This window comes from Sinohyriopsis cumingii, chromosome 4, assembly GCF_028554795.1.
Source record: "Sinohyriopsis cumingii isolate HCF-2022 chromosome 4, ASM2855479v2, whole genome shotgun sequence".
NCBI lineage: Eukaryota > Metazoa > Mollusca > Bivalvia > Unionida > Unionidae > Sinohyriopsis > Sinohyriopsis cumingii.
The window spans coordinates 140,221,818-140,241,687 of NC_142964.1; the positions used below are offsets into that span (position 1 = coordinate 140,221,818).

General features: G+C 35.7%; 1 protein-coding gene across 1 annotated transcript in view; it reads left to right on the plus strand.

Moving 5' to 3' along the window:
• LOC149802203 (dynein axonemal heavy chain 3-like) overlaps positions 1-19,870 on the plus strand; it is a 281,860-nt gene that overhangs the window by 211,059 nt on the left and 50,931 nt on the right. The window contains exons 59-61 of the mRNA XM_089956614.1: positions 4,212-4,337; positions 6,373-6,550; positions 16,707-16,853. Coding sequence (XP_089812740.1) covers positions 4,212-4,337; positions 6,373-6,550; positions 16,707-16,853 — 451 coding nt within the window. The remainder of the gene's footprint in view (positions 1-4,211; positions 4,338-6,372; positions 6,551-16,706; positions 16,854-19,870) is intronic.

Here is a 19,870-nt window from a genome sequence, read left to right on the forward strand (position 1 = left end):
GATATCATTATATCTTCCAATTTTTGCAGAGAACTCCTGATTATTACATTATGTCTTCAATTTTCATTTCTTGTAAACAAGAACAGTCCTACATGTTCTGTTTTATCACCTGTGAGTTATTTTTTTGATGAAATAATTATTTTAGTATAAAGAATTTGCTCTTCACTAAATAGAATGTAAAGTTTAAACATTATTCACATAAATTAATGATTTTTTGCTTCTACAATAATAAAAAAATAAAAAAATAAAACCAGAACAGTAAAAACAACCACAACATTAAAATCGTCTACAATTAATTTCAATCCCAAGAATGATCACTACGAATGCTGTAACTCCATATGCTATAGCTCCATTCCCATGAAAGAAACTTACACGAGATAACACCTGGCATTTTTATACCGTATATACCAATGTTAAATTGATACGGTTACTGGTCACAGTTCCCTCTTATCACAAGCCAGTTTCAGGGTTTTAATGATTAACTGGCCTGTACTGCTGTCACAAAACAAAAGACAAATTCATTGACACCAAAACATCAAGCTTTCCGTTGTGTGGAAAGTTATGTTTGTTCAGCTAAATCACAAAACTAAAGTTGATTGATCTTGATCTTAGTTGATCTATATGAGAATTTTAGCCTTTATTATTACCACTCTTCGTGAACATGTAAAGTATGCTGGTTATATGCCTTGTACAAATAAATGTGCGATCCTTTTTAAAAATATTACCTCAGTTTGTAGGATCGCTTGTATTATTGAAAATGAGTAACTTGTGAGTGCGTGATTCAATGTAAATGAAACAGCAATTAAGGACTAGCTGAAATGTTATCTGGAAGAATGCAATTTGGTCGAAACAATGAATAAAGCAAAATCTGCATCTATGTTTGGGAATAAGTAAGGATTTAAATGACGGTATGCACGCTTTGCACTGTGTAAGTACTGTATAGTTCAGCATGGTCTCCCTGGTAAACTCAGCAGGCCCGTGAATTATGAAGTCTGTATTTATAGGTTACTGCATTTGTATGGGAAAATATGAACGTGTTTTTGGATGAAATACTTCATGAGCTTGGGAGTATAGTATATCCTTCTGACAAAACGAGTTTATATTTTCCCATAAAATGCAGTAACCTTTTTATTATATGCTCATTTTTTTATTCTACCTTAGGTTTAATTATATAAATAAAATACACTACAAGAAACAACGTAAATGACTATATGCCACATTCCAAACTAAATACACAAGCGCATATTCATTATTACACAAATCAACATTATTACTGCGCACATAACTCCGCCCGGATAAATTTGAACTTGGTCGCGCACTCGACATAACTTTCGAAAGAAAATGGCGTTTCTGGTTAAAATTGAAATTTGCAGTCATATTGTGAATGAATGCGCATTGCAACAACTTTTCCATTTGATCTGGAATTAATATATTTTGGTATTTTGTTTCGATTAGACAAAAGTTTGTGATTTTGGACTGGATTCATCTGTGCAAATTATACATGAAATACATCAGATTGAAGCGGCGTGGGAGAAGCATGTTTACGTCTGCAGATGTGTTTCTGTTTCTGTCATTGAATGTTTGAAATCATAATGTGGGAAAAATATGAAGTCTTTCAATTGCAATTATCAAAAAGACGCTATGGAATTTAATGCTTATTTCACTTTGAGTGCAGTAAGGAGGATGTAATTGCACTTATCATTGAAATTACAGCACAGTTTCAAAATATGTAATCAACATTGAAAACCTATGACATGGCTCATGTAATTCGGATGTGCAGAATTAAGAAAGTACATTTTGAGTAAATTCAGGATGTAAAACTGTAAGTATATTTTATTTTGCCATTCTTATCACCAGCTAAAGAAGAGATTATATGACTTGTCACTTGTATGTTATTTGTGAGGACCTTATCTTGCATCTGTTATATACTGTAGCTAGCCTAAATCCGTAACATTGTATCAACGTGGAATGTGCCAAAGCAGCTGGTATGTGGCAGTCCACTAACATGTTTTAGTTCATTCAGAAACAAATTTAAATAACCACAATGTAAAGAGCCTCTTATGCGAGTGTACATGATTTGTGTACAAATCAAAAGTGTTGGCGTCCTCGTCCATTGTTTGTTTACAATAGAAAGTTGTTCCTTTATGCACATGAATGCTATATGTGTATTGTTGCGCAGATTCAATATCGGGTAATACTGCACGATTCTGACAATGTAAAGTTAACAGGGAAAAAAATGAGCATATAATAATTACCTTTATTTAACTTCGTGCTGGAGAAATCAGAAAATATGCACATGCAAAATAATAACAAAATCAATCATAGTACTTTATAACAATTTAATAATTGTCAGGTCACCGAAAGTTACTTTTTTTACATGGTTATGTCTTAGGACATGGAAAAAATAATTGTTTCATATCCCAAGATTTACAGCCATTACAGTAGTCAACAAAAAGATCTAAAAACTGTCAAGTTTACACATTGGCTCATGGATAAGCCAGCCCCCCTTCTTCCAGGCCTTTATTTTTTTCCTAAATTATTCAACTTATAGGCGAGTATATACGGTGCTAAAAATTCAAGTAATTTATGGTTATCTGTACATACGGGACATTTTTCATTGTCATGCTACTTTTCCCATCCAAAATTACATGTATACAGTTTATCTGTTTCATTTACTTGTTATACAATACTTGTAACTAAATTTAGATGGATTTTAATAATTAGGAAATTTGATATTACCCACTGCCAATGAAAGTGTCCATCAGTTTTGTTTAATGTGTGCATTTAATCATAGATACACTACATCCATTTTTGTGTCAGTCTGAAAAACCTATATTTGTCTTATGTTTTGTACTTGCTTTTAAGCACGGTGATGAAATAAAAGTTTTTATTTTATTTTCAATTGCCACTTTCAAAATCCAGATCAGTCAGTGATATATATATATATATATATATATATATATATATATATATATATATATATATATATATATATATATATATATATATATATATATATATATATATATATATATAAAATTATTGATCAGTGCACATGAGACCTGAACCCCTAGCTTATAAAGGCAACTTCCAGTTTGTTTTTCCAGTTGACAACTGCTTTTATTGAACCCTGGATTTTACACACAGTTTGTAAGATTAAAGTGACATTTATGTAACCCCAAACTCTCTCTTATAATTCTGGCCCAGGTTTTTTTAATCTTTGGTTTTCTGGCAGTTACCAAATCACTAAGAAATCATATTTCAGTAATTAATCAGTTTTGATAATTTCTCAATTACAAGGGGCCATTCAAGTTGAAAGTTATTGACATTGTAGAGAAACATAATAGCTGCACTGCAGAAGGTGAATTTGTTGTTCCAGAGAAATTGGTATGTGTCTGGTGCAGTGAAAAGTCAGCTGTTGATCATCATCATCATCATCATCATCATCATCATCATCAATCCCATAACCCAAAAGGTCATTGGGGCACCACAGCTGACTTTACAACCAATTCTCTCCATCTTTACCTGTTCTTTACTGCCCTTTGGGAATCTCCAAATCCCATTCCTGTCCACTCCTTAATGTTGTCTTCCCACCTCTTTTTCTGTCTGCCTCTTCTTCTGCACCCTTGCACTGTGTCTTGCAAGATATTCTTTGCCAGTCCAGATGATCTTGAGACATGACTGTACCACTTCAGTTTATGCTTTTTTACAGTGGTCAAGAGGTCTTCATAGGATCCGATGGCTCGTTGGATCCTGTTGTGGGCTTTTTCATTGGTTACATGGTCAGTGTATTAGATGCCCAAGAGTTCTCTGTTGAGAATAGTGACATAGTAATAAGGATTTGAAGAATATTGGTGTGGTTGTTCATAAAAACTGGTTTAAAATGTCAACCATTATGGATTTTTTTATTACAGAATAATGGACAAAATGTACATTGTCTTTTTGTGACTTATTCCAGTTTGTTTTTCCGATGTTAAATACTGCCTCACAAATGACAGGTCATCCCGTAAGATGGATCTGACTTTTAACTATGTGCCAAATTATTGGAAGGCCAAAGAGTAATTAGCTTTCTGCAACCTCAACAAGGTCAGAGGGCATGACCTTGTAACTTAGTACATACTGTAATTGTTCGTGTATGGTTGATAACTTGTTCATTTAAGTGTGAAGTTTTAGATGAACACTTTCATGGGACAGGTTTATTTCTGTTGCAGCTTTCTGAGTGGAAGAAAGTGTATGACTCAATCAACCCACATTTAGAGACACATCCTAATCCATGGAACACTAAGCTCTCTGGACTTCAGACACTGGTAGTATTGAGATGTCTACGACCAGATAAGGTAAACAATGCTCTTATTTATTTCCCCATGATATATGAGAGTGACCATTAAGTTTATTAACATATTGTGGATAGAGCCCTTTGGTAATAAAAATGGTTATAACTTGTATGAAAGTCAAAAGGTCATAAGTGAAATATTAGTCCTTAATATATGTGATTGTCCAATAAGTTTCTAATGTGGATTGAACCTTTTGGTAAGGAAAATGGTTATAACTTGTAAAAGGTCATGAGTGAAAAATGTGTTCTTTTTATTAGAAAAGCTGTTTATTGTGCATGTCTTGCATTACTCATGCATAAGCAAGGTTGAAATGGTTAACTCAGAGATTTGTTATTAACATGAAAAATATTCAGTGAGGGACCATTTAAAGGAAAACATAAATATTTGTTGCTTTTTCTAGATCAAAAGTATTGTTTTTAGAATTAGTTCTTACAGTACTTCTCGACAATAAGTCTTAAGACTAGGGAACCAGTCTATCATCAAGCATGGGTTCATCAGTGGATACATATTTCAAAAAGATATTTTGCTGTAGTCACATATGTAGCAGGAATATTCTATTCACATATTCTTGTATTTGATACCTTGTTTTCTGGATATATGATTATTCAACTGTGTTGTTGGCATAGAACTGAAATAAGTCTTTTATATGAGACATGTTACATTTCTTTTACCTGAACTCTCATCTTATTCTGAGATGGGACCAAGATTGCCAAGCGGCTAAACAGGTGTTGTGCAAAGATAAGTAGTTCTGTATCATCCATCTGAGTTGTGTCCTTCAATGTCCTTTATCTAAAATGAGTCCTCCAATGTCCTCCATCTCAAATGAGTCCTCTAGTATTCTTCATCTGAAATGAATCCCCTAAAGTCCTCCATATGAAATGAGTTCCCAAATGTCTTCCATCTGAAATGAGTCCTCCAATGTCTTCATCTGAAACAAGTCCTCCAAAATCCTCCATTTAAAATGAGTCTTTCAGTGTCTTCCACCTGAAATGAGTCTTCCAGTGTGTTCATTTGAAACAAGTCCTCCAACAGCCTCCACCTGAAATGAGTCTTTCAATGTATTTTGTCTAAAGTGGATCCTCCAATGTCTTCCATCTGAAATGAGTCCTCCAGTGTCTTCCATCTAATTGGGTCCTCCAATATCTTCCATCTAAAATGAGTCCTCCAATATCTTCCATTAGAAGTCCCCCAATGTCTTTCATTAGAAGTCCTCCAATGTCTTCCATTAGAAGTCCTCCAATGTCTTCCATCAGAAGTCCCCAATGTCTTCCATCAGAAGTCCCCAATGTCTTCCATCAGAAGTACCCCAATGTCTTCCATCAGAAGTCCCCCAACGTCTTCCATCAGAAGTGGGTCCTTAAGTGTCCTCCATCTGAAGGCACACATTTTGTCACCACCTACACACTCAAACGTGTTTTAGGCATCAATCATTTTTTCTTTCAGGGGAGGGTTGAAGTGGCTGGAAACTTTACAAATTATGTTGCACCTTTACTGGACAAATATATATTTTTGCTTTTATTGGCTATCAATAGCTCCTGTATTTTTGATGAGAAAATTTCAGTCCTAAAAATGACATAAAATATTTTAACCCTTCTTTCTCTCAACCCTACCCTTAAAATGGATTGTGCCTTAAATAAGTTACAGTGTGTTAAACTTAATCTTATTCTAGCACATTTTGAACACTTATGCAATTAGATATCATTAGTTAAATTTACCTTAAGACAGCAGGATACAATGGTTACAGGGTACAACAAGATAATATTTTAAGCAAGACTTAAGTACATTGATATCCTTAAAGCTTTACAGATGGTTCAAAAAGACTTAAGTACAGTGATATCCTTAAAGCTTTACAGACGGTTCAAAAAGACTTAAGTACAGTGATATCCTTAAAGCTTTAAAGATGGTTCAAAAAGACTTAAGTACATTGATACCCTTAAAGCTTTAAAGATGGTTCAGGAAGACTGAAGTACATTGATATCCTTAAAGCTTTAAAGATGGTTCAGGAAGACTTAAGTACATTGACATTTATACTTTACAGATGGTTCCAGCTGTGCAGAACTTTATTGTGGACAGGATGGGCCAGAAATATATTGAGCCACCCACCTTTGACCTATCTCTCAGTTATGCCGACTCCCATTATTTCACCCCACTCATATTTGTATTGTCCCCCGGAGCTGACCCAATGGCTGGGTTAATCAGATTTGCAGAAGAAAAAGGTAGGGACAGGAAACCATTTTGGCTAACATCATTTAATAATATGGTAATGATTACACTCAAGCCTTTGCGCACTATTTCTTCCTCCTTTGAATATGTTCCCCAATCATATTAATGTTAGGAAGAATCTCTGCTGCCTCTGGAAGCCAGCAATCACAGAAAGTTGAAAGTTGTGCTTCCCATCTATATACAGTATTGACAAAGGGAAGAAACTCTTCCCAACCCATCCCTTTTCCAGGCCTAACCACCACTAGGTGGCAGTGGTTGTTTACTCAGTTTATTGCTTTCACTGGATACAACATACACCACTCCCTCGATAACTTGCGCACATTGGGGTCCAGAAACATCGACCGCACTATAAGCGAGGGGCGAGTTATCGAGGGACCTATAAAATAAGCCCAAAACCAATAAAGTGATTGATGACATAAAGGAAAAATAAGGGGGGTGGGTGGCAGATTATACTGTTGAATACTCACTTTATAATCGTTCTGAGATTAACTGTGAATAAATATCTCTTCATAACAGTGTACTTTATTATTTCCTCATAGGGCAACATTAATTTCAGGATAAATTACAGTATATTGAGGCGATCATCGAAAACATTATTCCACATGGTTTCCGTTCGCTTAACATGTGTACCACTTCACACATTGTGTACTACGTCACTAATTTTTATGTTGAATTGGATACATTCTAGTTTTATTGCTTGATCCAAATTAGACGTTTTTTTATATACAAAAGATCGACTCTTTCCGAGAAACAGTGTCGATCAAATGATAGATAGGTAGATAGATTTGAATGCGATAGAAGTAAAATGGAAAACAAAAAAACAAGGGTTAATAAGTACTAACATATTTAATTGGTCTACAAATTTAAAACAACGTAAATTAGAACAAGTTAATACTTGCTGTTTGTGCCACGCTTGACAAATATCAATTCACTTTTTGAAAAAATCAGTTAATTTTTTTTGTGTGTTACTCCTTGGTTTCTCTGCCGCCGAGCAAAATCCCTCAGATTTCTCAACTGCATGAGCTTTACATAGTCAACATTTTGGGTCTCCAGCCACCTTATGGCAATATCAAAATATTTGATTGCTTCCTGTGCAGAGGGGTGGGGGGTGCAACATCTGCGTCTGCATCACTTTCAACACTTGTGTTACTCCAGTTAGAATCGTCTTCTGCTGCAAATTTGTTCGTTATAGAATTAATTATAGTTTCATCTGACATGTATTCAGCTGTGGGGCAATCATTGTCAGCACAAATCCACTCCTCCATATCATCAAGAGAAACGCTCATCTCAGGACCATGAGTCTGTACGAATTTCTCCCAAACAGCCTAGGCATTAATAACATCAGTTTCACTGAAACCTTCAAAGTCACTATCATCGTCGTTGTCTCTGTTACTGTTTTGCTTTACATCAAAGGCAGCTCCAAGACCCTTAATCCAGCACCCCAGGTAATTGTAATTGATTTTTTTTTTAATGCAACAAACACTTCCCCAAGTTGTTGATCAAAACAAAGCCGGCATGTAATTAGGTTCTCACAGAAGTACTCATGGGTTTCGATGTGACGGTCGATTGACTCTTTAAATGTTTTCAATGAACAAAATATGTTGTGATTATAATGTTTACACTGAAACGGAATTAAGAATTAGAACGTGACTTTCACACAGGAAGACGTTTAATTGGTGTTTATTTCATTCTCTGTTGCCACCTGTTAGCATTTACCAGAAGTTTTCATTGATCGCTATTTCACCAGACTGTTTATTTACAGTATACTGACAACTATTTATCATAAAAACTTACATAATATATGATATCTTTAAACAGAGGTCTCGCTAGGATTTTAAAACTGGGTCTTTCTGCCTCTGAATTCAATCACTAAATATCAGTACATTTTCTCACTCGGCTGCCAGTTAAAGCCTTTGAACCTGCCGCCTAGCTGTTGCATCATTTTCTTTTTTTTTTTAATGTACTCGTATAAAATGGCAACAGTACATCAAAGAGTCTTTCAGTCACTGAATTATGTCATTGTAAATATCAGCACAGTTAAATGATCAACACATTTTCCCACAAAGCAGGTGGCTTTAACAGGACTGGCAAATCTTTGAATTTTCCCAATTACATGCATACGGAGGACTCCCGCCTCAGTGATTTTCTGCGTCCCAGATCAAAAATTGGCATCCAAATATGCGTAATTAAGCATTTTCAAGATCTCTGAAATTAATTCTTCTTTAGAACTTGCAAATTTCAAAATATGGATTATATTTTTACGGGCATTAATCACCATTTTCGATGATAAAATGAGCAATGTATCGAGGTTTAATTTATCAGTTCTTATCATAATTTTTTCATGTTCAGCATATTTTAAAGATATTTAAAATACATTTTCTCTGGAAAAAATCGGGAGCCAAGATGGACACCGTGTTATAAGCGGGATCGCGAGTTATCCGGGCTCGAGTTATCAAGGGAGCGGTGTACCATGTACCCTATACCTCTCATAAGATCCAAGTTATATCTTGTGGGTTATAGACTTTTCATTGGCAAGTCAGTATAAGACTGAATGCAAGCATATTAACTATATCTTACATTCAATATTTCATGAAATTTGTTGATATTTAAATATTTTACTGCTGTGGGTTTAATTTTTTTGTTCTTTCTGGACTTTTGCTCCAGCATAGTATCTTTGGTGCCCATTGTTGGTTGTGTTTTGTACACACTGCTGGTATTTCTTCACTCATTAAGTAATATGAATTGATTTTTTGCATTGGTGAATACTTTAGGTTTGTTATTTCCCAAAATGTTCCCATCATTCTTATCCTTCAGAAAAATTGATAGATGATATTAACAAGAGATTTACAGCAACTAATGACATGCATGGGACCTGCCTTGTGTGTGCCAAGTATTTGTCAAACACTTCATGCAGCGTTTGTGTGTGTTGGTCAGAAACCATAAGGTGCACACTGCTGCAATAGTTCTTGAAACCAAAGAGACATAGCAAGTCCAGAGAGAAAGACTGCATGAGTTGCATCGAATGACATAATAACTAGCTATCGTAATGGGGGATACTATGATGGTTCCCCCACCCCCAAATCAAAACTCACGCATTCAGTACCCATATCAGTAACTACATTGGGGCAGATTAAAGATCGGGGTTGCAGAGCTGCTACCCACACAGTCTGTTGGAGTCACAGATGCAGTGACTAGTCCAAGAGACAGTGATCCATTTTTCTGGCCTTGGGTAAATTAGTTCCCCATCAGCTATCTTATTTCTTCAATGATGGCTTGGAACTTATGGGAGACTATCCTCTTAGTCTGCCCATTCATCATAAGTTTATCTGCATATCTTACCTGGCCTTAGGACCTGTAAGTCCAGGCACGTGAAATTTTAGAGATAGTGAACCCATTTTACAAACTCTCAAGGCCATATAATGTCATTTGCAAGCTGCCAATCAGCAGTTCAGCCATATGACTGACTGTACTCCATTATCAGTGACTGGGAATCTATCACTTCAACAAATTGTGCCATACGCTGGTCTGTAACATCATAGTATCCGGAGCTTTGTGGGGACTGAGTTAGCTGAGCTAGCCGTCCTTCCAGCTGAGATCCAAGCCAGCCATAAAACTGCACAACAGCACACTTAACTGCAGTTCATACTAGCAAGACAAACCATGACACTTCCTTGGCCACCAATGCAGCTGTCAGCTAATTCTTTACATCTTACCAGCTTGCCCTTTGGGAAGATACCAAACCATTCACAGGGATGATGGTACTGCTTCATCCTTGACCCTGGGATATTTTGCTCAGGTGCTGACAGAATGCATAACAAGGAGAACCCCCACAGTGAATGCAGGGATAACTTAGATGATTTTCTGCACTCTGATCCTACATTAGAGTGGGCAAAATACAGTTCTAAAGTGGCAATAAAGAAGATTTACACAGTTCTGCTGATTTCTGAGTGCCCAGCCCCATCAGCTACAAGACAGGCCTAAAAGAACAAACATTCATTGGATTTGGAAGACAATGATTTACAGCCACCTTTCTGTATTCTACAGTTGTAAAAGGTCAGGGAAATTTCTGTCCACCTGCCTGATCAAATATGAAACCTGGGCATTTCTGACAGCCAGCTACCAGCATCATTTTCTTAATGCTTGTACCACATACATATGCTGATGTTCACTACTGAACTAAGCCTTATTGGAGAAGAATACTGCAGCAGTCAGTATGACCAATCCACTGTTTTATAAGGTTTAGACAAATGTCTTGCATATCACATCTATGTTGGTGTGAAATTTGGTTGAAACTCCCTTTATGCTAGATTTGGCTTCTCTAGCAATATTTTGACTGGCCAAAATACAGTTAACAATCTTGCATGGGAATCCACAGACCAGATTACCTGCAGTTAAGTACATGTAGATTAACAGGTCTGTGCACAACATGATGGTTAATGCCTGACAGCTTTGGCTAACCTTGATCACATGAGATTAAATGCCTGCCTGTGCTTAATTTACCCATTAGTCAGCACCCTTTGTCATACCATTACTAATTTGCCCATTAGTCAGCACCCTTTGTCATACCATTACTAATTTGCCCATTAGTCAGCACCCTTTGTCATACAATTACAAAAGCAGGCATCACAAGAACTGCTTCTTCAGCAGGCACCTACTTTCAGGCTGAACGACTTGCAGCATAGGGACAATTATCAGCAAAAGGACAAGAAGCTAAACACCACTCAAAGGCAACTGTTTGGACCTCAGTCCAATTCAGATGGCAGCAAGCACCTCAAATCCAGAGGCACTTTAAAAAAGGGTAAAGGAAACAAGGTTTCTCCTTTCCACGCCTTACTACTGATGTTGTTGACTTGCCACCCTGATGCCTTCAGACAACTTTCTGCTGGCTATAGATACCGTTATTTTCAAATCAAGTGAATTGATCTGATTCCTGAGAATGAATGGGTTACTGAGGTAGATTTGAAGGGGCTTCGGATTCAGTTTATCCAACCACCTCTCCTTGGACTTCCCCTACAATAAGGGACATACTGTCCAATCTTGAGAAGGGAAATTTAACAGCAGGAGGTCTTTTCTTCAATCAACATGTAAGCAAGGCAGATAGTTTGCAAGCAGAACTCTTAAGGTATTTACGCAAGCTGTTTCTTGTACTCATTGCCAATGGGAATCTCAAACCACTCAATAGAAAAAGGGACAAATTTATGGTCAGTTTATACTTAATCAATTCAGCACACATCCTCACACAAGTTCCTTTGTTTCGGTATCCATGGAACTATTTACTAGTTTTACGTTCTCCCATTCAGTGTCCAAAATCAGCCCGGGAGCTTTCACCAAAATCAAACTGTGTCAACACTCTCTTCCATTTGACCTTATCAAGAGTGATGGAAGCATATTTCAACAACATCCCCAAGAAACATGTAAGCTTATATTTCATAATGGGCAACAACAACCTTCTGTTCTTTTTGAGTCAGTTCGATTTTCTAGTCAGTTGGTGTATATGAGACCTCACTCCATCCCATTATTTTGTCCATCTGGTAAGGGGAAGGGTTGGAAAGAGTGTCTTCCCTTCATGCACACACTCACACACACACACACATATGTATATATATATGTATATGGCATTTAGACTGAAAAGATGAATATTTTCAGCTTTCTGTGATTGCTGGATTCAAGAGGTAGCAGAATTTCTTCCTAACATTATTTTGTAGAAGAAACATACTTAACCAAAAGTGGCTTTTTATAAAACAGTTTTTTGATCATGATTTTACATTTTTACATAATAGAATATTAAATTCTCCTTCAGTTTTATTTTATCTTCATGACAAAAGACATTTATATGTGTTTAAAATTTGATTTTCTTATTAGTTCTGCTTATAGTTGATATCCATTCTTGTGTTATTGTTTGTGGATTGTACCAGTGTAGACAGAAATAAAGGTTGAATAATGCATGTTAATTTTTGTCATGTAGTTGAAAAGACTTTTGGTAGTGATAAAGGATGCATCACCCCATGTGTGATAAACAACTTTCTACCCTTACATTAGAGAATTATCAGATAACTAAATGGGAGACACATGTCAGTAGGGGAGAAATGTCAATCCCTCACTATACGGACCATCGTTACAACACCATTCCTATTGTACGCCAAGCATGGTCATGATTCTATTATGTAGTAATATAAAGGCAGTCACACTTTATTTCAGAAGGGCCTGGAGTTCATTTTCATTTGCACTTAAAATTGGGGAGAAAGTTTTCTTGTTATTTCCAACTGAATCCAGGCATGTCTAAATCGGTGATTTTCATATCAGCAGTTTCTCAGATATGTAAGTGAAGCTGTTTTGGACTGACTGTTAGGTTCAAGTCATGTGATGCACACGTCAATATAGTAGTCAGAATGTCCTATTTCTATTTTAATGTAAATTGGTAATTGTGTTGTATTAAGTTTGTTTGTTTAAAAACGAGAAAAATATTAAGTAAACACAGCACTCTAGAAGATGTTTTATGTACCCACTGTAAGGTGGACTGTATCATGTTAGGATGTCCTTCTGTTCAACTGTTTGTCTATCTCTCAGTCTCTCAGTATGTCCATTTTGTTTCTGCACAGAATCCTTAGTTCCAGATTACAGACCTTGATCAAACTTTTTAAATGGCTTGCTCTTGGGATACAATAGAAGCCTTTCAATACAAGTTTTTATTTTTATTTTACTGGCACTTTCAGCACATGGTAAAGGTAAAGGTAAAGGTAATGTGACACAAATGAAGGAGTGTGTGTAATTGTGTGATTTGGATATTTAATGTAGCTTTAAAAAGAATTCAGTCATATCGCTACGATGTCTGCAGCGTGACAGTTTATAGTGATGTCTAGCACTTGGGCATCATGCCGCAGACATGCAGCATGATGTCCCACCCAGTCACATTATCCTGGCACCAGGCCGACCAGTCCTAACACTAACCTCTTAATGATGAGCGCCAAGCAAGGCAGCTGTTAGTACCATTTTTATAAGTTTCTGGTATGACTCTGCCCGGGATTGAACCCACAACCTCCCACATCCAAGGCATATGCTCTAACCACTAGGCCACCAGAGTGGTTCACGAATGAATGAAAAGGTTTTCATAAAATAAATTTATTCTTTCAAAACTTTACAAATGATTTGACTTTTGGATATGAATAATGATTATCGCTTTCAGGGTTGAAAAAGTCAAGAATAAGGTCACTGAGACCCATTGGTTAACATTGCCCAATCAGCCATACAGTTTAATGCCCCAATACAGGACAATTAGGCAAGGGGGATGGGACATAATCTACCATTTATACTTTAGCATCAATCATTTGTTTAATTTGATTGAATCTCAACAACAACAAAAATATTTTACTGAGATGAAATAATAGTGCCCAAAACAGTGATTATATCACAGAAAATCTTGATATAAAATTTTTATTACATGGATATCAGATGAACATTGTTTGTTAACCTGAAAATTTAAGACTAGATGAAGAATCATCTTCATTTTTATTTTTGTCATTGGGGTGTTCAAAGATCATAGGTAACATTTTGACCATATTGCATTATGGCATTAGAACTAATTCAATGGTAGCCCTCATTATTGGAGTATAAATGCTGCTTTCTTCTGCATTAACTAAATATAGACTTTTCATGCATCATTCAGCTGCATTTAGACAAATTGAAAAGCATGCATTTAATTATTTTTAGTTCCGGAACAAGTATTGAATAAAGGTAAAATGAACCAACCTAACAAGGTGATGGTTGTAGAAGGGATAAATAGTTTATTACATTTAATCTAACGTTTTCCTCATCAATGGTAAAGCTGCATGTGTTAAGTAAATAATACTGTTTTAAGAAAAAAAATGTATTGGAGACATTTTTGTTGCTGTTTAAGGAAAATGTTTGTAAATAGACTACTCACCACATTTATTGTGATCACGAAATAATGATTCACATGTTGATCATTAATCATCGACATCTCAAGGATTCACATATTGATCATTAATCATCTGCAATCTCATTGATTCACATGTTGATCATCAGTCATCTACATCTCAGTGATTCACATGTTGATCATCAGTCATCTACTCATCTCATTGGCAATAAATTAGAATCTCTTTTGTCTGTTTTTTGCTCCACTTAATGGTCAAGTGCGGGAATTTTTGTGGGAAATAAGACATAGCAGTCACTTTTCCAGCTGTGATGTTTGCAACAGTTTAACAGTTTGCTGAGATTTTGGATAAATTGTTTTTTATTTTCATTCTTTTCTTTTCCTAACTCACAAGAGAGGTTCGCATCGTACTTGGCATGATCATTGTAGGACATGTTGAATTGTTATTGTTTTGTGTAAAGTGTTTTTATTGGCTTCTGTTTCCTCAATGTTGTGATTGAATTTGTTCCTACTATGGGACACTGATTATGAAGCTAAGACAATTCACTCTGCAATGTGCTCACTCAACCTTTTGACCTTGGAATCAAGGTCAGATGTTTTACAGCAATGATGTTTAACCATGCGTTCATCTTCTAGACCATGTTCTTCCTGTCTTGTTTGCAAATGGCAATGCTTTAGAAAGTGGGAGTGATCATTGTCAGGGCAAGTGTTTCCTATCACTGATGTAACATTTTCATTTAGATTCCACTGAGTGTTTATTCAATGTATTAATTATGTTTAACAGTTCATTTCATGAAGTTCCAACCTTGAATAGTATTTACCTACACAGACCACCCATTAAGAATTCATCAGTACAATAGAGTCTGTGCTGTTAGTTTAAAATCACAGGTAGATTGAAGAGCATAGACTTGATCAGTCAGCACATCCCGTGTTTTTTTTTCAGAGTACATAATTGTGCAAACTCCAGGTTGATTGGATTAAACCCTCTTAAAAATGAGTGAGCACATGAAAATTGCACTAATCTAACAAAACAAGTAACCTGTATTGGTCCCTCTCTATAGAGGACACCCATTAGCAAGAAAAAGATCTTTCAAAAAGGGATTTATTTAATGGGAGGGACAGTATTGTGAAAGTGCACCATTTTAATATTGGGCAAGGTGGCCTCTGATCAAGGGTGGAATCTCTTGAGATGGTCGTGTCAAGAGGGGAACAACTGGATCAAGAAATACTTATTCTGATTAGTGCAGGACAAATTTTTTAGACCAACCACAATAAACAAATGCCTTCTATTGGACATTTTGCAATAGAGCAGAGAACTGCTTTCAGTGATTATTGAGTTATTAAATGCATTTTTTACCAACTGCAAATTTGATAGGGGATATACCATATGTACTCACTTATAAGTCGAGTCAAACTGCAATCAACAAAGATCCTAATCTGCTGTAGCATAATGCACCTGCAGATCAGGGTCCATGTTATTTGTTCTACTGGATACTCCTAACAAATTCCACAGGCCCAGATCTGCCAGCACATTATAGAATGGCAAATCTGGTTCTGTGCAGTTTGCAGTTGGACTCATCTTATAAGCGAGTACAAATGGTAGTTTTTGCTGCTCAGTGGTGATGCCTGTGCTATCCCATGCAGTTATAATGTATACAGTATAGAGTGATTGTCTTCAAAAGGGATCACAGCTTCTATGCTATTAATGAAGACAAAAATACAATTTTGTTGAATCGTACTGACAATGTTCTATATAAAAACGGAATAAATTCCCTTCACTGTGAAAATCCTCGAGAAATCACTTAACATCTAGCAGTGGGAGATCTGCTCTGTGCTATATGATTAGATGACATCCTTATGTGCATAAAGCAGTCATTTCTTTATTACCATTTTCATATTTTCCCATACCGTATATTATTTTATCAAACTGACTCACAAAGCCATGATGTACAGTTTTAATGTGAATTTCCAGGTTTGAACAGACATTATCACAAAACATCTTTGACTATCTTTAAGTTAAATATCTTTTGTCAATTTCATTTTCAATTGAGATACTTTGTGAGAAGAAGTCATTGTCAACAAGATATGAAGTTAGATATAAAAACAGTAGCTGTTCAAATAATAAAATTTTCTGTTTGATTAATTAATTAACTTTCCAGCTACATTCTTCTTATTTTTAGAATATTACGTCTATGAAATATTTAACAATAATTTCATTAACATCTCCTGTTTCTATTTAATACTCTAACTTGGTTTAGGTATCCTTCCACGTTTGTTGTCTCGACAAACCACTGTTGCAAGTGGGCTTGGTGATCAGTCCCCTCGGTCTGCTGATGAAAACTGGCGTAAACGTCCCTCCATATTTGGTGGAGAAGATGCCATTTCAAAACAAGAGAGATATGCTCGTATGTTTGAAAAAGCCAGAAGGCAGAACAATAAAAATCTTTCACCCACTAAACTTGATTGCACCATGTATATTTAAATTAACCTGCAAGAATCAAATCCTTAATCCAGTCAGGGTTGTGGCCCCTAATTGTCCCGCACTTCTAGATTTCAGCACCTTAATATTTAGTTATTCTTCAACTAACTGACCTTAGATTATCATATGACAGTAGAAGCTACAGTATCTGCTTTATTATATCATCACTGCATTGTTGGATTCACCATATAATCGTATGTTCTTTACATGTTGAATTAAATATTACATATATATCAGCATTATTTAGATTGCTTTCCAAAAGTTTATTTCATGGAACTTTTGTAGAAGAAATTTGTATTTTAATGTCAATATACATAAATGTAAATGCTAGTTATATTATTTATCCAGTGAAAAGAGGTTGCACAGGACAGTAGGAGAAAACCTGCAAAATGGAGGAGAGAACAGCGGAAGAAAATTTACGAGTTTCATCAGTTTTATGTCAAAAGAACACAAGTTTTGAAGATTCCTTTTATCAGTTACCATATATACTCAATTTTAAGTCAGGTCCAACTACAAACAACATCGACTATAATATACTATAGCATTAATGTGGCATCAGATCAGGGTCTGTGGTCCACTGATTACTCCAATCAAGAGACCCAGATCTGCTGGCACACTGTGTAGTGGCAGATCTGGGTCAGTGCAGTTTGCAGTTGGATTTAACTTGTATGTGAGCATATATGGTATGTGATGTTGCTAAGCATTATGCCAACATGTGGCAAATAATTTTTATGATGTGAAATCAATGATATTAATAAAGGTATTACTATATTATAAATAAACTGTATATACGTATGAACTTCTTAAGTGTCTTAGAAGTTTTATAAAGCAGTGGTCTCCATTCTTTACCCTGATTTAAAGCTGTGAAGTCTCTATTCTTTACTCTGGTTTAAAGCAGTGAAGTCTCCATTCTTTAATCTGATTTGAAGCAGTGAAGTCTCCATTCTTTAATCTGATTTGAAGCAGTGAAGTCCCTATTCAGTAACCTAATATAAGCAGAGAAGTCTCCATTCTTTACCTTGGTTTAAAGCAGTGAAGTCTCCATTCTTTATCCTGGTTAAAGGCAGTGAAGCCTCCATTCTTTACCTTGATTTAACAAGGGTTTTTGAAGTTTCTTAAAAATTGTTAAGGAATGGCTAATTTTGTAATTTGTGTGTAATGTTGATGCCAAAATAGTTAAATAATATGCAAGAACTATTCAAATTTGGTGACATCATCAAAATTCACCCATTAAAGCAGTAAAGTCTCAACTTAAAGCAGCATTGAAGTCTCCATTCTTTACCCTGACTGAAAGCAGTGAAGTCTCCATTCTTTACCCTGATTGAAAGCATTGAAGTCTCCATTCTTTACCCAGATTTAAAGCAGTGAAGTCTCCATTCTTTACCCTGATTGAAAGGAGTGAAGTCTCCATTCTTTACCATGATTTAAAGCAGTGAAGTCTCCATTCTTTACCCAGATTTAAAGCAGTGAAGTCTCCATTCTTTACCCTGATTTAAAGCAGTGAAGTCTCCATTCTTTACCCAGATTTAAAGCAGTGAAGTCTCCATTCTTTACCCTGATTGAAAGCAGTGGAGTCTCTATTCTTTACCCAGATTTAAAGCAGTGAAGTCTCCATTCTTTACCCTGATTGAAAGCATTGAAGTCTCCATTCTTTACCCAGATTTAAAGCAGTGAAGTCTCCATTCTTTACCCTGATTGAAAGGAGTGAAGTCTCCATTCTTTACCATGATTTAAAGCAGTGAAGTCTCCATTCTTTACCCAGATTTAAAGCAGTGAAGTCTCCATTCTTTACCCTGATTTAAAGCAGTGAAGTCTCCATTCTTTACCCAGATTTAAAGCAGTGAAGTCTCCATTCTTTACCCTGATTGAAAGCAGTGGAGTCTCTATTCTTTACCCAGATTTAAAGCAGTGAAGTCTCCATTCTTTACCCTGATTTAAAGCAGTGAAGTCTCTCCATTCTTTACCCAGATTTAAAGCAGTGAAGTCTCCATTCTTTACCCTGATTGAAAGCAGTGAAGTCTCTATTCTTTACCCAGATTTAAGGCAGTGAAGTCTCCATTCTTTACCCAGATTTAAAGCAGTGAAGTCTCCATTCTTTACCCTGGTTTAAAGCAGTGAAGTCTCCATTCTTTACCCAGATTTAAAGCAGTGAAGTTTCCATTCTTTACTCTGATTTAAGCAGTGAACTGTTCTTTCTTTATTCTTGTCTGATTTAAAATATATGAATCTGTATTCTTTACTCTGATTTAAAGTAGTGAAGTCTCCTTTCTTGACTCTGATTCAAAGCAGTGAAGTGTGTAATCTTTACTCTAATTTAAAACAGTTAAGTTTCCATCTTTCACCCTCTTTAACAAAATTTTCAAAACTAACACTTGTAATAACATCATCAGATTCACGTTATTTTGAACTCTGATATAAGTATGGTATCTGTACAGATTCTTTCATTCTACACTATTTATTTTGTCCACACAGTTTGCAGCAATGGAAAGTTTTATTTGGTCCAGTCCTATTTATTCATTGTTCTATAGAAGCTTGTAAGGATGAGCGTGCAGAAATTACACAATAAAAACTACACAGTACAGACATAGAATTTTGCCTGCATAGTCCTATATGTATATATGTGTAACCACCTGATTAGGTTTTCAGTTCATATTTTTTTTTTTGGGGGGGGGGATACATTTGGAAACTTTTTGAACTTATACATTTATGACATAAACTGTTTTAGCTGGAGTAACCAAAAGTCATTCTGGTAGACAAATGAAATTTGATAGACACATTTTGATTTATTTGTAGCTGATCTTTTTTGGATTTTCATGTAATTATTTAATTTTTCACACTTTTTAAAGATCTTTCTGGGCATATAGATTTTACTGTAACAACCTTGTTAGCATGATTGGCAAAATCCCCTTGAGGCTGACAACTAGATAGGAATGTTGTATGCCT